The sequence below is a fragment of the Malus domestica genome, chromosome 07 (genome assembly GCF_042453785.1).
Source record: "Malus domestica chromosome 07, GDT2T_hap1".
In the NCBI taxonomy this organism is placed as follows: domain Eukaryota; kingdom Viridiplantae; phylum Streptophyta; class Magnoliopsida; order Rosales; family Rosaceae; genus Malus; species Malus domestica.
In genome coordinates, this window is record NC_091667.1 from 28,940,016 (window position 1) to 28,960,268 (window position 20,253).

The 20,253-nt window shown below is 37.9% G+C and overlaps 2 protein-coding genes across 2 annotated transcripts; one reads left to right on the top strand and one right to left on the bottom strand.

Moving 5' to 3' along the window:
* The first annotated feature begins 6,425 nt into the window (after positions 1-6,425).
* LOC103440159 (UDP-glycosyltransferase 76F1-like) lies at positions 6,426-9,798 on the top strand. The gene is made up of 3 exons (XM_070825785.1): positions 6,426-6,517; positions 7,558-8,057; positions 8,829-9,798. Exons 1-3 carry the CDS (start codon positions 6,426-6,428, stop codon positions 9,731-9,733), a joined length of 1,497 nt encoding a protein of 498 aa, XP_070681886.1. The 3' UTR covers positions 9,734-9,798.
* A 5,219-nt stretch (positions 9,799-15,017) lies between these two features.
* LOC103439955 (caffeic acid 3-O-methyltransferase) lies at positions 15,018-19,628 on the bottom strand. Its single transcript, XM_008378602.4, has 4 exons — positions 19,144-19,628; positions 15,962-16,272; positions 15,733-15,797; positions 15,018-15,608 (listed from the first exon to the last, which is right to left on the bottom strand). Exons 1-4 carry the CDS (start codon positions 19,560-19,562, stop codon positions 15,306-15,308), a joined length of 1,098 nt encoding a protein of 365 aa, XP_008376824.2. The 5' UTR covers positions 19,563-19,628; the 3' UTR covers positions 15,018-15,305.
* Between the last annotated feature and the right edge of the window lie 625 nt (positions 19,629-20,253).

Genomic DNA, 20,253 nt, shown 5'->3' on the forward strand with positions numbered 1-20,253 from the left:
GTTGGGGATGGAGGTCGACATATATAGGAGTCTCCCTAACAACAAGTAGTAATGCTATTCCTTTACCCTGCTTGGTCATAGCACGGTAGTGGGAGCTGCCAGCTTCACATGTTTTAACTCTGTCAGAGCACTTTGAAAAAGTGGTCTGTGCTCTCGAGAAGTCTTCGACAGAATGCCCATAATTTCCGCAAAGCTGAGTGTGCGTGTGACAGGTGCTGACAAGGCTAGAAAAGTAGGGGCCTCTTCGATTTCTGAGATCGGCCCTCGTGGTCTCTGAGCAGCCCAGCTTTTGAGAAAGCGAGCGTCTCTTCGATTGATTCGGAGAACGATGCATCTTCGATTTTTAAGAAAGCAATCATGATGGGGGTCTGGCTCTCGAGATTCGGAGAGCAGTGTCACTTCGATTTTTGAGAAAGTAATCATGTTGGGAGTCTGGCTCTCGAGATTCGGAGGGCCTCTTCGATTTTGGAGCAAGCAATCTTGTTGGGAGTGTTTTCTCGAATGTGAGTAAAGGTTGGGCATGTTTGCTAGTCTACCTTGCCACGAAGCACAGAGGTTGACACACAGGGATTTTCCAATTATCCAGCAATGGTACTGTTCCTTTACCCTCTCTTCGATTTTTGAGAAAGTAGTCATGTTGGGAGTCTGGCTCTCGAGATTCGGAGGACGGTGCCTCTTCGATTTTGGAGCAAGCAATCTTATTGGTAGTGTTTTCTCGAGTGTGAGTAAAGGTTGGGCATGTTTGCTAGTCTACCTTGCCACGAAGCACAGAGGTTGACACACAGGGACTTTCCAATTATCCAGCAGTGGTACTGTTCCTTTACCCTTGTGGGTAATAATATGGTAGCTAGACCTTCAAAATTTATGGGTCTAAACTTTGTTAGTGCTGTTTCTTTGCTATTCTTTTACCTTTCTTGGTCAGAGCGATGTAGTGGGAGCTGCAAGCTTTACGTGCTCAATTTTGGCAGAGAACTTTGGCAAAGTTATCTGTGGTACCCATGAGCTAGTGTTGCGTGTGGGAAGTGGGTGATTGAACAGTAAGATTCATGTGTTTTCTACTTCCTCAGAAGTCTTCGACAGAATGCCCATAATTTCCGCAAAGCTGAGTGTGCGTGTGACAGGTGCTGACAAGGCTGGAAAAGTAGGTGCCTCTTCGATTTCTGAGATCGGCCCTCGTGGTCTCTGAGGAGCCCAGCTTTTGAGAAAGCGAGCGCCTCTTCGATTTCTGAGATCGGCCTTCGTGGTCTTTGAGCAGCCTAACTTTTGAGAAAGCAAACGCCTCTTCGATTTCTGAGATCAACCCTCGTGGTCTCTAAGCAGCCCAGCTTTTGAGAAAGCAAACGCCTCTTCGATTTCTGAGCAGGCGCCTCTTCGATTTCTGAAGATCCGTCGAGTGCAGATTTTTATAGGGGCTGGCATTAAGTTCCAAAGCACACTTGAATCTCCACCAGTAGAAGCTCCATTCTTGCACTTCTAAGATCTTGATTTGTCCAACCTCTTCTCTCTTCAACACCTTTGAAAATGTCTGGCCCCTCCGACCGTCGTTTTGACTTGAACCTTGTTGAAGAGGCAACCCCGCCTTCTCCAGACAACATATGGCGCCCATCCTTCGTCTCCCCTACTGGTCCTCTTACCGTTGGGGATTCCGTGATGAAGAATGATATGACTGCTGCGGTGGTGGCCAGGAACCTTCTCACTCCCAAAGATAACAGACTACTTTCCAAACGGTCTGATGAGTTAGCTGTTAAGGATTCGCTGGCTCTCAGTGTTCAGTGTGCAGGTTCTGTGTCTAATATGGCCCAACGCCTATTTGCTCGAACCCGCCAAGTTGAATCATTGGCGGCTGAGGTGATGAGTCTCAAACAGGAGATTAGAGGGCTCAAGCATGAGAATAAACAGTTGCACCGGCTCGCACATGACTATGCTACAAACATGAAGAGGAAGCTTGACCAGATGAAGGAAACTGATGGTCAGGTTTTACTTGATCATCAGAGATTTGTGGGTTTGTTCCAAAGGCATTTATTGCCTTCGTCTTCTGGGGCTGTACCGCGTAATGAAGCTCCAAATAATCAACCTCTGATGCCTCCTCCTTCTAGGGTTCTGTCCAGTACTGAGGTTCCGAATGATCCCCCTCCGGTGCCTTCTCTTTCTGGGGCTCTACCGACTGCTGAGACTTCTCCTAAGCAACCCTTGTGAAGGCTCCCTCTTGTTTGTTTATTTTGACTCATGTATATGTACACATTTGTAGCTTATCGGGGATATCAATAAATAAGTTTTCCTTCATTTCAACGTATTGTGTTAAATATAATGAATGTACTATATTGAAATAAAATAGAAGGTATGAAAGTGAAATGTTTTGAAAATATTGTATGCGATTGTAATATACCACAAACCTAAGGTAGTACAGTGTAATTTACCCATCAATTTAGTACTTTCCATTCGGTTAACTTAAAAAATTTATAAATATATTACGAATTATTAACATATAAGAATAAAAGATAAGAAAATAAAAGGAAAATTTGAAACTCCCAGTACTACACCATCGAAAACACCCAAGACAACACCCTAATCACCATGAATTATCCTAGCAACCACCACACTCCCTCTCTTAAATCTTCACCCAACGGTTCCCAAAACGACGTCACGTCGATCACCTGCCCCTATCTGTGCCATCTTCATAGCTTCAATCTGCACCACTTTTCCGATCTCCCTTCCCCCGTACCTGTCATGGGTATGATGATTTTTGGATTGTTGCATATCTGAATTTTTATTTTTTTGGCAAAAATCTTATCATTTTTTAATTGGAGTATATTTCTTTAAATAATTAGAGTTTTTAATGTTTTAAAATGGATTTTTAACGCTAAGATTACAAAATAGATTACATTGGCTAACGTATAAAATCCAAAGACTAAACTAAAACACATGGATTAAATTGACTAAAGAGTTAAAACACAAAGATCATTTAAACATTTAAACCTACTATAAACAGTAAACCATTGGGCTTAGCAAAGATACTTACAATTAAGTACCTTGGGCTTAGCAAAGATACTTACAATTACGTAATGAATCCAGACAAGGATTGTCTGCCTTCCTTGTTCCTGTGCCCTCCTGTTTTGTATGGTCACGGTTAAGCCACGTCAACATTTTATATTGTTTTTTTATAGAGATAATAAGACAAAAATGAATAGTAATATAAAATGTTAACGTGGCTTAACAGTGACCACACAAACAGGAAGGCATGAGAAGGCACGGGAACAATGAGGGCAGACAATCCTTGTCCAATGAATCCTTTAATCTATGGGTTATCAGCATGATTTATCGTGTAAACACTTCATCACTTCCCCTCCAATCGAAAATATATTCGTGGGTTGTGCCTGCAATTGTTGGTTAGGGGCGTACGACCACCTAATAGGATAACAATTAATAATGAACTAGGATTCTCTTCCCTCCTCTTTTCATCCCCTTTCATCCCCTCCTCTCACATTCTTTATTTTGTCTTTATCTTTCTATAAAAAAAAATTAATATAAGATGTTAACGTGGTTTAATCGTGACCGTTCAACTAGGAGGAGAGAGAAGGGGAGGGGAAACAAGAGGGAAGAGAATCATACTCCATTAATAATAAAACCTTACTTCATTATGTGAGGTTGGCTGTGTATATTTTAAAACGACATTGCGCTTGATTTTATGCAAAGTTTTTCGTTTGCTCCAAGTACTCCACATCATTTCTTAAAATCTCTTTCCAAGTCTTCATCTACCTCTTTATTTTTGTTATATCGATAAAAAACGATTTGAATGATCCCTTCTACAATTAATCTTATGTTACCAAAGTCATAATCTCATTATCAACCACCTAATACATGCTGCCAAATTAAATATGAGACTACAACTTCTCAGTCCTGCATGAAAATTACAATAATATTAGGGGTGTGATATCCACACACCCCATTTTACTTCTCACACATCTTTTTAATTTTCGGCCGTCGGATCGGATGAATTAAAGAAGATCAACGAACATAAATTATCAAGAGGTGTGTGAGAAGTAAAATGGGGTGTGTGGATAGCACACCCTTAATATTAAAGGAGCTAAGAGCATCTTCAAAGATGTCAAATGATAAATGTCAAATGTTAATTTGATGACTGAGGCAATGTTAGATTTTCTCTTTTTTCAACCTATATGTTTTTTTTTGTTATAAATGATATTTATAGAACCCATTTAAAAAAAAATTAATTAAAATAATTTGTTAAGATTTATAATTGATGCATTAATGGGACACACATAATAAAATAATTATAATTTATTTGACATCACATTTTCTCATTATGTCAAATTTGACATATGAAAACTCATATGTCAATCCACATAGGATTGATATATCGGTTGTAACTTATTTCTACCTTTAAATTTGATTACTTGACATTCTACGTAGGATTTGACATCTCATTTATAGATGATCTAATATTGATATATTTTATCGTTTTGTGTCGTATGTAGTTCTACTTGACAAATCTTATGCTACTCGTGCTAGTGTTTTTATTAAATACACACACACACACACACATCGACATATGGGGTTTGTCTTGTATCATCTTGTGTGTTGATCACACTGAAAAATCTCTCATGAAGTAGGATTTTCTCCCCTCTATTCTCATTCTCTTTTCTCTCCTCCTCTCACACTTTGTTTATTGTCTCTACATAAAAATAAGGGTAAATTACATAGTAACCCCTTAGGTTTGAGATCTATTACAACCTCATACAACATCTTTAAAACATTTCACTTTCATACCTCACGTACTATTTTATTTCAAAATAATATCTCCGTTATATTTTTCATCTATTGGTCTGTTAAATGATGATGTAGCTACCACATTTATGATGATGTGGCTACCACATTTATACTGATGTGGCTGCCACGTGGCAAAAAAAAAAAATTTATACATTAAAAATAGGGTAAATTACATAGTAGGCCCTCAGGTTTGAGGTCTATTACAACCCCATACAACACTTTTAAAACATTTTAGTTTCATACCTCACGTACTATTTTATTTTAAAATAATAGCTCCATTAGATTTTTCATTCATTGGTCTGTTAAATGCTAACGTGGCTGTCACATTTTTGCTGATGTGGCTGCCACGTGGCAAAAAAATAAATTTTTATACATTAAAAATATTATAATATTAACCCTATTAAAAACAAAAAACAAAAAACAAAAAAACAAAACCATCTTCTTCCCCGAGCCATCTCCTTCCCTGTAACCCAAACACCCCATCCCCCACCCTACCTCACCCAAAACCCAGTTGTTCACCTCCCCTTCCCATCCAAAAAACCCACAACAAACTTCTCACACTTATCCTTGTTTACACAAGCAACAACTTACAAATTAACACCGTCGGATAGAAAATTAGAAGGGCATCTCGTCATCCAAAACTGCCCATTACTAAGTAACATCCACACTCGGCTCACCTAATTTTCTACAATCTACAATACATCAGTGCTTGTTTGTTCCCAGACCTTCCTAGTTGGTCCATTTTATTCCGCCTCCACCATCTTCTCCCTCAGCAGAGCTCTGTTGTGCCCTTTGACCAAATTGAGATTTGGGTCGACCTTATCGGCGCTGTCAACCCAACTGGCGAGCTTGGTCCTCTGTGCCCTTGGAAGTCGAGACTCCAATAATGTCCTTCAATTCATCATATTTGAGGAGCTCGCCGAGCTTGGAGACCACGAATACGGCGGTGGAGCCGGTGTCGAGGCCGAGGACTATTTCGGATTTGACGTACTCGACGGCCTTGTCGGCAGCGAGCTCCTTGAGGCATTGTGGGGGGGGGGGAGAGGAGGGATAGGGAGGAGGAAGCCATTGGAGAGGTGGAAGGAGAAGTGGGTCGAGGGAAGAGAAGGGAAGGGTTGCAGAGATGTGAGGGGGAAGGAAGGGACCTGGGTATGGGCTTTTTTTATTTTTATTTTTATTTTTATTATAATAGAGTTAATATTATAATATTTTTAATGTAAAAACTTTTTTTTGCCATGTGGTAGCCATGTCAGCATAAATGTGGCAGCCACGTCAACATTTAACAAACCAATGGATGAAAAATCTAACGGATGTATTATTTTGAAATAAAATAGTACTTGAGGTATGAAAGTGAAATGTTTTAAAGATGTTGTATGGGGTTGTAATAGACCTTAAACCTAAAGGGCTACTATGTAATTTACCCTTAAAAATATTATAATATTAACCCTATTTAAAATTTAAAAAAAAAAACAAGAAAAACACAAACCCAGAAATCCTTCCCCGCAACCCCACATCCCACCCCCACCCCCTTACCCATCTCTTCCTTCTTGTCTGTCCATCCCCTCCAACCCTTTATCCATCCCTTCCACCCCTTCATCCCCTCCACCCGCGCACCCCTCAGCACGGGTCCCACCAAAACAATGGCGAAGAAGGAACTGGAGGGCAAGCCCTCAGGTGAAGAAGAAGATGTGAGAGTGAGAGAAATGAAGGGAGGAAGAAAGAGGAGAGGCGTGTAAGAGTGAGAGAGCGCTCGACTGCGGAAAAAGAACATGCAGAGGTGTACTGTCCGTCGTCGTCCTCTCCACTTCACTATTCTCTCCGACCCTGACCATATTCGCTGTCCGCAAGACTTAATTCCGGAACTTCGTCCTCGATTGCAACGTCGCCTACTTCCTCAACGGTCTTCTGCACTACCTCGTCTTCTTCCCAGCAACATCCTCTTCTTCGGCAACCACCTTGCCACACTCTTTGTCTTCCTTACTTGCCACTACGTCACCTTGCACAACGCATGCGCCACTAGGTTGCTAGCCTTTGCCAGAACGTCACCAACGGATTGGTTTGGTGGGTTTGAGTTTCTTTTATTAAGGTGGTGATGGCTGCCATTTCTGTTAGCATTTTGTGGATTTCAGATCTTTGGGAGAAATTGGAAAAGAAAATTGGATAGGAGAAAAATCAAGAAGAAGAGGAAGCACGGTGTGGGACTGGCGATTGCAAAAGAAAACTAGTTGAAAAAAACCAAAGGGAGGGGAGAAGATGAATGGTGTGGATTGGGGAGGGTTTCAATGGGGATGAATCGCGGTCTGAGCGGTGGATTTTGTAAATGGGGGTTGCAAAGAGGTGAGGGGGAAGGAAGGGGAAATGGGTTCGGGTGTTTTTTTTATTTATTTATTTTATTTATTTATTTTTAAATAGGGTTAATATTATAATATTTTCAATGTATACAAAATTATTATTTTTACCACGTGGCAGTCACATCGGTATAAATGTGGCAGTCATGTCAGCATTTAACAGTCCAATAGATGAAAAATCTAACGGAGGTATTATTTTGAAATAAAATAGTATGTGGGGTATGAAAGTGAAATGTTTTAAAGATGTTGTATGTAGTTGTAATAGACCTCAAATTTAAAAGGTTATTATGTAATTTATCCTAAAAATAAATATAAAATATTAATGTAACATAATCGTAACTATTCAAGTAGGAGAAGGAGGAGAGATTCGTCCTCCTCGCCTTATAAGCAGTGAGAAAGATATAAGTGAGTAACTACTGAGGAGAAACGAAGAGAGTGACAAACTTACAACTATAGAGGAAAGGAAGGGCAGGAGATTGGTACTATTCCCACTGCCCTTGCAAGGCCATATAAACCCTATGCTAGAGCTGGCCAATATTCTGCACTTGAAAGGCTTCTCCATAACCATCATACACACCCACTTCAACTCCCTCAACCCTTCAACCTATCCACATTTCACCTTCCACTCCATCCCCGACGGCTTATCCGAATCCGAGGCTGCCACGAAGGATCTTGTTCTCCTTCTTTCTCTACTGAATGCTAAATGTATTGAGCCTTTTAGGGAGTGTTTGGTTAGGTTGTTATCGGATGCATCGGACGAGCCAGTTGCTTGCTTGATCTCTGATGTTATCCATTTCTTCACTGAATCTGTTGCTGACAGCCTTAAGATCCCAAAGATTGTGTTGAGGACGGGGGGTGCTTCTTCTTTTGCTGTTTTTGCTGCCTTTTCGCTTCTGAGGGAAAAGGGGTACCTCCCTCTTCAAGGTTTGGTTTTCTTGCTTTTCTTTCTTTCTTGGTAATTGGTTGGTAAGATGCAGATTTAATGGTAAATTTGTACCATCTTAAAATTGCCTCAGGCCTAAGGTTGATATGGTAGAACCTGATGCGGCCAAGTTAACTAGAAACAGTGTGAGCGCTTTTCTTTGCATCAAGTTTGAACCCTCTTTCCACACTAGTAAAAACTGATCTAGTAAAACCCATGAGTCGTACCCAGTGCACAAGGCTCCCGCTTTACGCAGGGTCTGGGAGAGGTGAATGTCGGCTAGCCTTACCCCCATTTATGGAGAGGCTGAGTAAAACCCATGAGTCCGACAAAAAATTTCATGATTATATGCTATTAGCCTTTTACATGTTGCTTGAACTAATCAGTTAGACCAGTTATTCATGACAGTGTACATACTCACTTGCACCCAAACTCAATGTATCTCCTTGTAGATTAGAGTAGTTTAAAACATTGCGCCTTGTCAAAAGAAATCTAATTATATATAACTTATTTACCATCACAGTAGGAAAAATAATTTTTTTTTTTTCCCTTTCAACTGTGTTCTTCACAAATAATCCCCTCAAATCTACCGTTCATGGGCAAAACCACTTAAAGCCCTGTTTTGAAGGAAAATAACTAGTGAACTCAATTGTTATTGCACCCACTTGTTATAATATAAGTCAAGGATGCTTCTGTAGTTTGAATCTTTAAATGTTTCTCACTAACATTATCATATCGAACGAACTAATTAAGTATTTTTAATTTGTCTTAAGAGTCTCGACTAGAAGAGCCGGTGATAGAGTTTCCACCTATCAAAGTCAAAGACCTTCCATTGATCAACAGATGCATCACAGAGGAATATAGCAAACTAGTATCTGGCCTGTCAAACGGAGCCAAAGCTTCATGTGGAGTTATCTTCAACACTTTTGAAGACCTTGAAGAACATGCACTGGCCAAAATAAACCAAGAACTCCCCAACATTCCAGTTTTCCCAATAGGCCCGTTTCACAAGTTTTACCCTACATCTTCTTCAAGTGATTTATTCTCAATAGACAGCAGTTGCATTTCGTGGCTGGACACTCAAGCACCAAAATCTGTTGTCTATGTTAGTTTTGGGAGCATTGCTGCAATGAAGGAAGCTGAATTTTCAGAGATAGCTTGGGGGCTAGCCAACAGCAATCAGCCCTTCTTGTGGGTGGTTCGGCCCGGGTTAGTCCAAACATCAGAGCCGTTTCCGAGCGGGTTTCTCGAGACTTTGAATGGGAGGGGTCACATTGTCAAATGGGCACCTCAGAAGGAGGTGCTCGCCCATCCAGCAATTGGAGCGTTTTGGACTCATAACGGCTGGAACTCGACACTGGAGAGTGTTTGTGAGGGGGTCCCTATGATTTGTATGCCATGTTTTACTGATCAAATGGTGAATGCAAGATTTGCAAGTGATGGTTGGAAGGTAGGGTTACAGTTAGAGAATGGGATGGAGAGAGGTGAGATTGAAAGAACAATTAGAAAGCTAGTGGTGGAAAAAGAAGGGGAAGAGATTAGAGAAAGAGCCTTGAAGCTAAAGGAGAAAGCTAATCTTTGCTTCAAACAAGGTGGCTCGTCGTACCAATCCTTGGATGGCTTGGTTAAACACATTTTATCGTTAGAATCAGTTGTCTTTCAATCTCAGAGTCATTAATGGAGAGAATTTATCTTGTAACTGGTTCAATGTCATTTTGTATCACATGATGAGAAAAATAAATAAATAAAAATACATAAAATCAAGAATAACTAGAATCTCTGCAAGGAAACCCTGACTCGGCCTTCGGAGTTGTATGCTAAAAATCAAAGTACACATAACAAACGGATGAACAAACAGATTACAAAACTAGAATATTATGGAAAACGAAAGAATACTACAAATTCGCCGAAATGGTTACATAACTCGAATGGACAACATTCTGAGTGACTTGTTATTGTATGGGGTTACAAAATATGATATATATATATATATATATATATATATATATATATAATATAACCCTAATAAGCAAGGAAATGAAACCCTAATACTCATGAGTTAGGCCCAAAAAACCAACCATTAAAATAAATCGAATTACTAATATTTTCCAACACCCCTGTTAAACTCAAAACGATACACAACATGAGTTCACCAACAAACAGATATGGATGCAAATTCCATTATGCTAACTTCAGATGCTAATTCTCATACGAAAGCCAGTGCAACTACAAGATTCCGACGCCAATACCAATGCAAGATTCCGACGTCAGTGCTAGTGCAAAATTCTAATGCCAGTACCAGTGCAAGTGCAAGTATCATTGCCAATTCCAATACCAATACTAGTGCAAACTTCCCTATAGCCAAGTGCGAACTACCGAACAAAAGAAAACGTTTATTCACCATGTACAGAACGTAGTGATCAACAATCCACGTTCGAACAATCATTGTGTTAGAAAAGCAACAACAAACTTCAAACAATTCAAGCAAATGAGCAACCAAATCATTCAAACAAACTAACAGCCCGTGTGCGGGCCTTAAAGACTTCAAAAAAAACGCCAACCTTGTCTCCTCGCCGGTGTGGGTCTCAAAACCTAAAAAACAAACAACTATTTTTCTATTTTCATTTTGTCTTTTTCCTCCTTTCAGTTGAATAGTATACCAGCAAAACATTGTTTATTGATTTTTAAACTAACTAATACAAGCACTACTATATATAGTGAAAACTAAAACAAAATCCTAATCCTTAAAGGATATAGAAAACTCTAATAAACCCTAAATCCTAACCCTTAAAGGATAGAGAAAATTCTAATATCCTTGTCCCACAAGAAAACCATAAACAAAAATAAACTAATAACTAATTTTCCAACACCCCTCGTCAAACTCATGGTGGTACACGTCATAAGTTTGCCAATAAACAGATGCGGATGCAAGCTCTGTTAGGCGGACAAGACACAACAAGCTCCGTTAGGCGGACACGACAAGGCAAGACAAGCGAGCAAATAAGTGAACGAACAAACAAGCATGCGAGCAACGAACAACCAAGTAAGCAATTTCCATACTACCAACTCCAATCCTTGCGGGCATCTTCTTCAACCGTCGAAGAAGCGGGTGGATGCAATTCAACAAATGTGGCCTTAGGTGGTGGTTCTTTTAACCTTTTCCGAGCTATCCAAGGACATTGGTTTTTCCAATGCCCTTGTTCTTTGCAGTAGCTACATTGATTATGAGCAATATTTTTACCATGCTACTGGTTTTGAGGTCTAAATGACGTTGCCAAAGCCGATGGGTTCACCAAAGAAAGACTATGCAATTGTACCCGAACTTCTTCGACTTGCAATTCATGAAGCACAGAATCAACGGAGGGAAGTGGAGTCCGGTGTAGGATAGAGCTACAGAGAGTCTCAAACTCACTTCGAAGAGGCATTAGAAACTGAACAAGGCGTTGTTCTTCTCTATGTTTACAATAGAGCTCAACATTGCCAAGTCCGTCAGGTTCTGTCAGTGCAAGCTGGTCCCAAAGACAGGTCATGTCATTATAAAAATCTTAGATACTTTTATCACTTTGCTGGTTGGGACGAATCTCCATCTCTAACTGATAACGCTTAGCAAAATTTGACTTGGTATACAACTTTGCTAAGTGATCCCAAACCTCTTTAGATGTTGAGAACTTGGCAAGTTGCATTCCAATCTTCAAATCAACAGAGATATTAATCCAAGTAATAATCTTTGAATTGTTCATCTCCCAAATAGCAAGCAGGTCAACATGTTTTTCATCTTTGGGGTTATTCGGAGTGGAAACCGTTCCAGATACATAGCCTCACAAACCTTTTCCAATCAAGAAATTCTTCATGACATATGCCAAATACACATAATTATTACCATTTAATCTCACACCAATCGCTTGCAATGAGTCATCCTTAGTTGTCATATTCCGTGAACCAAAAAAAAAAAACAAAGACAAGGTGCACAATACCAACAATAGTTTGGTGTAGGTTGTAGACTGATGCAAGCAAATTTGATTATGGGTAGCAGGTTACGGGTTGGGTTCACGGTGGAGTAGCGGAAGATGGTGGTAGGGTGAAAGTTGGTGGTTCAAGCAGCAGCGATAACGGACGGTGCAAGACAAACGAATCAAACTGAACAAACAAGCTATCAGATGAACAAATAATCTAAGAGACAGGTCCTCACGAACCTGCTCTTGATACCAAGTTGAATAGTATACCGGCAAAACACTGTTTATTGATTTTTAAACTAACTAATACAAGCATTACTATATATAGTGAAAAGTAAAGCAAAATCCTAATCCTTAAAGGATATAATTAATGATGCAATCTTATTACTAATTTATTTATATATTGTGAAAGAGATTACATTTCTCAATTTCTAACTTCCGTGCATGACTTTGCTAGCTGTTATTCCTAGTACGACAAGTCAACCTACAAAATACGCATGCATTTATAAAACTAGCTAGGGTTTGGTTAATTTGGTTTGACTCTCGTAGTCTCACGGCAACTATGTTTAATTAGATTAATGAATTTAATTAATATGGATATTTACCAAATTGATCCGGGTATTTTCTAATGTGAAAAATAATGATTGTAAAGATAAACTTACATGTTGAATTGAGTTTGTGAGGGTAGTTGTGACATCACACATCGCCAAGGGGAGTGATCCTTAAATGTATATTCTCATCCCTACCTAGCACGAGGCCTTTTGGGAGCTCACTGGCTTCGGGTTCCGTAGGACTTCGAAGTTAAGCGAGAAGGAGGCCAAAGCCCTTCCATGATGGGTGACCCACTGGGAAGTAGCTCATGAGTTCCCAATAACAAAACCGTGAGGGAATGGTAAGCCCAAAGCGAACAATATTGTGCTACAGTGGTGGAACGGACCCGGGATGTGGTGGACCCGGGCCGGGATGTGACAAATGGTATCAGAGCCAATCCCTAGCCGGAAGTGTGTCGACAAGGACGTCGGACCCCTAAGGGAGATGGATTGTGACATCCCACATCGCCCAGGAGAGTGATCCTTAAATGTATATTCTCATCCCTACCTAGCACGAGGTCTTTTGGAAGCTCATTGGCTTCAAGTTCCGTAGGAACTCCGAAGTTAAGCGAGAAGGAGTCCAGAGCACTTCCAGGATAGGTGACCCACTGGGAAGTTACTCGTAAGTTCCCAAAAACAAAACCGTGAGGGAATGGTAAGCTCAAAGCGGACAATATTGTGCTATGGTGATGGAACGGGCCTAGGATATGGTGGACCCGGGCCGGGATGTGACAGTAGTTTAGATAATAAATTACGATTTAAAAAGATATTAATAATTTAATTAAAAATAATACAGATCTAAAAAGTATGTTCTGTGCCGAAAAAAAGTTATATAGGCTTCAAATAAAATTTCCCATGCATAAAAAAAAGATGTGACTATTTAATATGGAGCAGGTATGCATTTTTTCACCTAAGATTCCCTGAAAGATCAAATCAATTGGTGAGTGGAACCTGTCCATATCCGAAAGTTAACCTAATTTATATAAATGTGGTGGCGTAACTTAGTCTCCATAATAATTCAGGTACTGTATTGATTTCTTCGACTCCACTTAAACTGAACAAGTTTGGTTTTCATGCTTAATTGGGACAATCTTCTAGAAGACTGCTTGGACCATCATTCTCACATACAAGTTGTGCAGGTGAGTTGATTATTGCCGTTTGATAAATGCTAAGAAGATTATTTTATAAGTGAGACTTTTTGTTAACTTACAATTTAACGTCAATTTTCATGTCAACATTATAAAATGTTGTGCAAAAAACATGAGGTGACAGAGAGTCCATAAAGAGTCTCACTTTTAAGATAACCCCTATAACATTTCTCTTGCCTTTTTTATTTTATGAATCTCATACGCATGAACAATTAGAATCAATTTCAAAATTAATCCTAGCCACACCAAATTAGGTAATTCTATGAAAACTCACATTTCAATGATCCAAACAAAAGTGTTGAACATTACTAGACATCGAATATTACTATATCTTAATGTTTGCTCAAATTAATTACTCAAAACAGTATGAAACAACCAGTTTGTTGAAAATTGAAATACAAACTCCATGAAGTATCAAGTAGGTGTGCAAGCATGTGGTCTAATATCTTAGTGAATAGAGTTAGATTTTTTTCTATATGCGTGCCAAGTTCGAAGCCCCCATCTCCTTAATTATTGTAAGAGAAATGTTAAGGAGACTCTCTCAAAAGTAGGACTCTCCATAGACTCTCTGCAACCTCATGTTTATTACACAATATTTTATAATGTTGGCACGAAAATTAACATTAAAACATGAGGTAAAAAATTCCATGTGCGACGTCTATGCTTCTTTAAAGGTGGAATGTTTTGAAGAAATCTCACTCGCGATCAATTTTATTAATTAACTTTAAATCTATCCATTGAGAGAGTTGATTACTTAGGTAAAAAATTGCGCTAGAGCGTTGATTTTAGGTTATAAGTATCAAATTGTGTATACAAACTCGAATTCTATCCAATGGTTGATAGACACCCTAAAACAATCAACCATAGTGATAAGTTCAATCAAAGGTAAAGAAAATTGAAGAAATGAGATTTTGTCATCGAGTCGATTCTTTAAGCAAATCCACATAATAATGATCGTATTATACCTTAAAATTGAAACCGTAAAAAAAAGTGATTCTTTACATGAATATCAATCATTCCCATAAATGATATCAAAGTTAAATAATATTGATTGTGGCTGAGATTTTCTCAAAACCCAAGTTCTTTTACAAAGAAAAAACATTGTGCATAGAGAGAATCTCAAATTGTCAATTTGTACATGTAATTGTAAAATCAAAATTATTGGTTGGTGCATGCTCTAAGTAATGGGATTTAGCGTCGAGCCGTTAACAACACTGTTAGAGCGAGGCTCACAATAGCTTCATTCATCTGCCCACAAGACGATGCTCTGATACGGCCACAAAAAAACTCTCACAGAGGATAGGTCTTTATTTTTTCTTTATGGCAGCACAGACACATGCTTTGTCCGTTGTACACCAGGTTTTTTCATGTTTTACACCCCATTGCAAGCGTATGAATCCAAATTTATAACATACAACGAACATAAAATCACTTTCTTATTACCTTTTTTTTTTTTTTTGTAACATATAAACCTAGTTATGGTGAAAAATATACGACCACCATATCAAAATAAAAGCAATATGAATGCAGACGGCAGCATACCAGTGCCAAAGTTATACTCAAATCTTCTTAAGAAACTCAATGACATAGGTGTTGAAAGCGGAGCAGATGACGCGGAAACCTTTGAATCCAGATCCCTTAGCCAAGGCCTCAAACTCCTTCTCCGTCCGCTCTTTTCCTCCGGGGTAGTGAGCTAACATGATCACGTCGATATGGACAACTCCCTTGGTGGCAAGGCTGCTGTCTGGAGCTACTGGAAGAATGCACTCAGCAAGAATCACCTTCCCATTGTCAGGGACCGCGGTATAACAGTTCTTCAAAAATTTCAAGCAATGATCGTCACTCCAGTCGTGACATATAAACTGTAAGGTTGAATACATGATTTGAGAGTAGTTCCAAATTATTATGCAACTAAGCTCTTATAAGAAATTGATATTAGCACTACAAAATAGTCATCGACTCTCTTTTTGATAAATAATGACTAACCTTCATGAAAATTGCATCTCCCTTTGGAACACTTACAAACATGTCTCCTCCAACATGCTCCACACCTACATCCAACATCCATAGATCTCATATTCATTTAGGAAAATGATAAATAGTACAAACATAAGCAATATTAGAGGAGGAGAAATCGAACTTGAGAAAGATCGAGGTAAAGGTGAATGCTTTTAAGTTATTGAACTACAAGCATTATCAAAAATGAAGAATATACCAGGATATTGGGGAGCATCTTTTATGACATGAGGCAGGTCGAAGTTAATACCCTTAATCGAGGGGTACTTAGAAACGATCATGTTAGTAATAGCGCCAGTGCCACCGCCAACATCTACGACGGATGTGAGGCCCTCAAAGCCCTTGTAGGTCTCTAGAAGTTTTTTCATGGTAATGGTAGAGTGGGCAGCCATTCCTCTGTTGAAGACCTTGTTGAATCTAGGGTCAGTGCCATAGTACTCAAAAGCAGTCATTCCATAGGCCTTGTTGAATGGAATTCCTCCTTCAAGAACTGCGTCTTTCAAGTGGTACCTGCACAAACCCAAAACAAGCATACATGTCACTCTCACAACCAAAAGCATATAGTATGTGTAAAATAACGAAACTACACGTCGTTTGATCAGTCATATGGGCATGGCTCATATGTGACCTACGCCAAGCCACCTATCACATGTTTCAATGCCCGCATAACTCACAAGCATCAAATAATAAGGGATTGTTGACATAATTATTGTATTGATGTGGATTACGTTATTTAGCAAAGCAGTATCCTCTTATATTCGCGTATACAGTTTTGTTCCGACCATCTTATGAAAATGATGGAGGAGGGGATTTAAATCACCTCTAACAAATTGACCTAACTCACATTCGAGCTTTATGAAAGAATAGAATAATTAAAGTGTTAAACAATGGAGTCATACAAAGGAAAAATGTTAAGATGTAATTAGAATATCCTACATTTTTTTTCTAACTTGTTTAAATTAAACATATGTTCCTTTACAAAATTCGATTGAGATGTTTTGGTCAATTGCCAACTAAGCATTTTTTAATTTTTTAATATATATCTACTTAAACTAGCCAACAACTAATTTCCTACAATTTAAGAATTTTAAAGTCGTGGCTTTATTAGAATTATTAATTTAACTAATTTCTCAATGTCACTAAAAAAAGAGAAACCTTTTATTTTTGTTATTATATTTAATTAGCCTCTTCTTCTATTTAAAAAAGTCATTAATAATTTTAGAAAAATAACTTCATTAATTTGTTAAAATTTTAGTAAGTTATAAAATAATATATTTAAAACTTATAGTACATTTTGCAAATAAACATATTGATTTTTTATGTTTAGATTCTAAATATACTAAGGAACAAAATGTACCATAAAAGCAAATATATCTATATTATAGGTAATCAAACGTATCAATATAATCAATCGTACTTCTGATAAACTTGTAAAAAAAATTTCGACAAAAAAAAAAACTTGTAAAAAAAATGTTTAATTAAAATTTTAAAATAAATAAATATTTAATCACCAAAATTGAAAAACGAGACTTTTTTATCAAACACCTCAAAGATTAACAAAAACAGAAACGTTTGACATTGAAACACTATGGTATGGTTGGTGAAGTGATGGTTTCCACTCCTAATTTGGTAAGTGGCAATCCTAAAACAAGTGGCCCAGTCATCATCAAACCGTTGTTCGGATCTTGTTCGAGTACGACGCATATGTCGTCCATTTACTAATCTTACCTGAAGATCGAAGAAAGAAAGAAAAATATGTCGTCTGTCAACAAGTTTGGCATCGTCCTCTCGAGTCTTCTGCCTTTCATTAAGATTGGACCAACTACTATTCTAAAATGTTAAGGTTGAATAGCACCGATAATAATACTCACTATTTTATTAGAAGAATTTAAATTTTTAAATCTTGTCTAAAATAAATATAAATTTCAAAACTTAAATTAATAATAAAATAATGAGCAACAGCAAGTCAAATTAAACGGCTTCACAGAAGAATCTTTCGAAAACTGTGACAAGAATGATCTATTTCCAGTGTTGTAGAAATTTTTTATTGTGACAGGAACGAGTGGTACATCACGTGATGAGAAATTTTATTTTTTAAGTTATTAACTTTTTAACACATATATCCTATTATTTATATAATAACATGTAATATACCATCTTGTGTGCCGATTACACTGAAAAATCTCTCGTCCCCAACAACCAAATTGGGGAGAAATTTTTAATTGTGACGGAAACACAGATGATACATCACGTGTTTTTATGTAAGTGGTGAAAAATTTTGCTTTTTAAGTTATTAACTTTTTAACACATATATTCTACTATTTGTATAGCGACACTTGGTGTACCACATCGTGTACCAATCACATTGAAAAATATCTTCAAATTGGGCAAAAGTAATACGAACAAAGAAGAAAATAGTTGAGAAAGAGAAAGGTTAAGTAGAATGTTTTAACCGTGGAATTACTTACAAAATCTTCGTCATATTATTTTTTGACATAATATTTTATAATATTGATATAAAAAATATCAAAAAATATGAGAAAACGAAGAGTTTATGAAGACTCTCTTTAGCCTTTCCCAAAAAGAAATGTTAAGCAGACTGTCCACGGACTCTCTGATAACTTATGTTTTTGACATAAATTTTATAATATTGGTACGAAAAATGAATGGAAATTGAGGTGGTAAAGAGTTTATAAAAAATCTCACTTTGATAGAATCTCCGTGTCATATCTCTTAGTAAAAAGGATAATATTGGGTTGATAAGCTTTTTAGACAAAATTTATAATTGATTTGATGTGTCACCAGTAAAAATAAACATGTTAATCAAGATATCAATAAACACATTATATAGTTTGTTAAGTGAGAAATGTTAAGGCAACTCTACTCTTTGTCACCTTATGTTTTTTACAAAATATTTTTATAATGCTGACAGAAAAATTAATGTTAACTGTAAAATGGCAAGGAGTACATGGAAAGTGTCACTTTGAGAGTCATTTTAGCATTTCTCTAATAAAATATGTATTAAATAGATAGTATCTATAACATTACTCTACTCTATTAATAAAGGTAATGCTAGGAAGATTAAATTTTTAAACTAAATGTTGTAAATTAAATGATATAATTGTGATGATTGAATTATTATTTAAATATTGATTACCGTTATTTGTTATTGATAATATATAATTTAATTTGCAAATTTAGTTTAACAAATTAGTCTCCTTAATAACCCCCTAAAAATATAGATTACAATCACATACTCAAGGCCCAACTCACAGTAAGTAACATTTTTATGAATTTATTCTGATCAACCTATTTAAAACCCATTATTAATGTTTGTTTACGATCAAATTAGGATGATAAATTAAGAAGAATGGTAATTACCAGCTCTCCATAAAGACCTTGTCCTGACTCATGAGGCAGAGAGGAGCAATGGAAACACCATCCTCGTTCTTTGTCAAGAACTTGCAGACGGGGCCGAGGCCGTACAGCTGCTCGACATTGCCGTCGCGAAGCGTGCGGAGGGAGGAAGTGAGGATGGAGTAGCTGGCCAGGAGGCGCAGCATGCGGTCCAGCATGACGGGGGCGTCAGGGTTCTTGGTCGGCAGCTGCGAAGCTAAGTCCGCCGGAGAAACGAAAGCGCCAGGCCCTGCTCTCGCCATGATCTCGAGGAGGTCGAGCTCAAGGGCTGCCTTGAGCACCATGGGGAGAACAGAGGCGCTGGCTAGCTGCATGGCGAAGAGGTTTGCTTCTTCGTCGGAGACTTGGGTTGGAGTCATCTGAGTCTCTACGGTCGAACCCATTTTTTGGATTTGGTGTTGGAGGGGAGAGAGAGAGAGGAGGAGAAGGAGGAATGAGGGTAGAAGAGATGGGTGTACTAACTGGCAATATATAGGGATTTGTTTGCTCACCCAGCACCTTTGATGTGGTACCAAGGTGTCGACCACCATGCAGGACCCCACATGCCTCCCACATGCCTCCCACCCACATGCCTCCCACATGCCTCCCACAGGTCTTACCTTTTAAGGACTGGTTTTAAAAAAAAAAATTACTTCTGTTGTACTGTGCTTGACAATTCCTGACACGATCCGATAATTCGATACAATACGACACGAAATTAACAGGTATTCGGGTCGACACGATAACGAATCGAGTTGTTATCGGGTAACCTGATAAACACCTGTTAAGATAACGGGTTGGTTCGGGTATACACGTGAGTAACACGATACACGATAAGCAGAATATTAATTTAATAATTTTATAACCCTAAAAAATACTATAATTATATATATATAATAATTATATATACTATAATAATTATATATACTATACTAATTATACCCCAAAATATTAACTATAATAATTGTAGGGCAAAAGACTGTTTACTACCCTCATGTTTCGTGGTTTTCAACATTTAGTACATCAAATTTTTTTCATTCCAGAGTCATACCTAAAGTGTTAATTTTGGGACAGTTTCATACATCTGTTAGTCAA

Bases quoted from the DNA above. Each gene is read 5' to 3' on its own strand.
- LOC103440159 (XM_070825785.1), top strand. From the start codon at position 6,426: ATGGCGAAGAAGGAACTGGAGGGCAAGCCCTCAGGTGAAGAAGAAGAT. The intron at 6,518-7,557 runs GTAAGAGTGAGA...ACTACTGAGGAG, and splicing joins GGAAGAAAGAGGAGAGGCGT to AAACGAAGAGAGTGACAAAC. The intron at 8,058-8,828 runs GTTTGGTTTTCT...ATTTGTCTTAAG, and splicing joins GGGGTACCTCCCTCTTCAAG to AGTCTCGACTAGAAGAGCCG.
- LOC103439955 (XM_008378602.4), bottom strand. From the start codon at position 19,562: ATGGGTTCGACCGTAGAGACTCAGATGACTCCAACCCAAGTCTCCGAC. The intron at 15,798-15,961 runs GTATATTCTTCA...TGTTGGATGTAG, and splicing joins AGATGCTCCCCAATATCCTG to GTGTGGAGCATGTTGGAGGA. The intron at 15,609-15,732 runs GTTAGTCATTAT...TCAACCTTACAG, and splicing joins GAGATGCAATTTTCATGAAG to TTTATATGTCACGACTGGAG.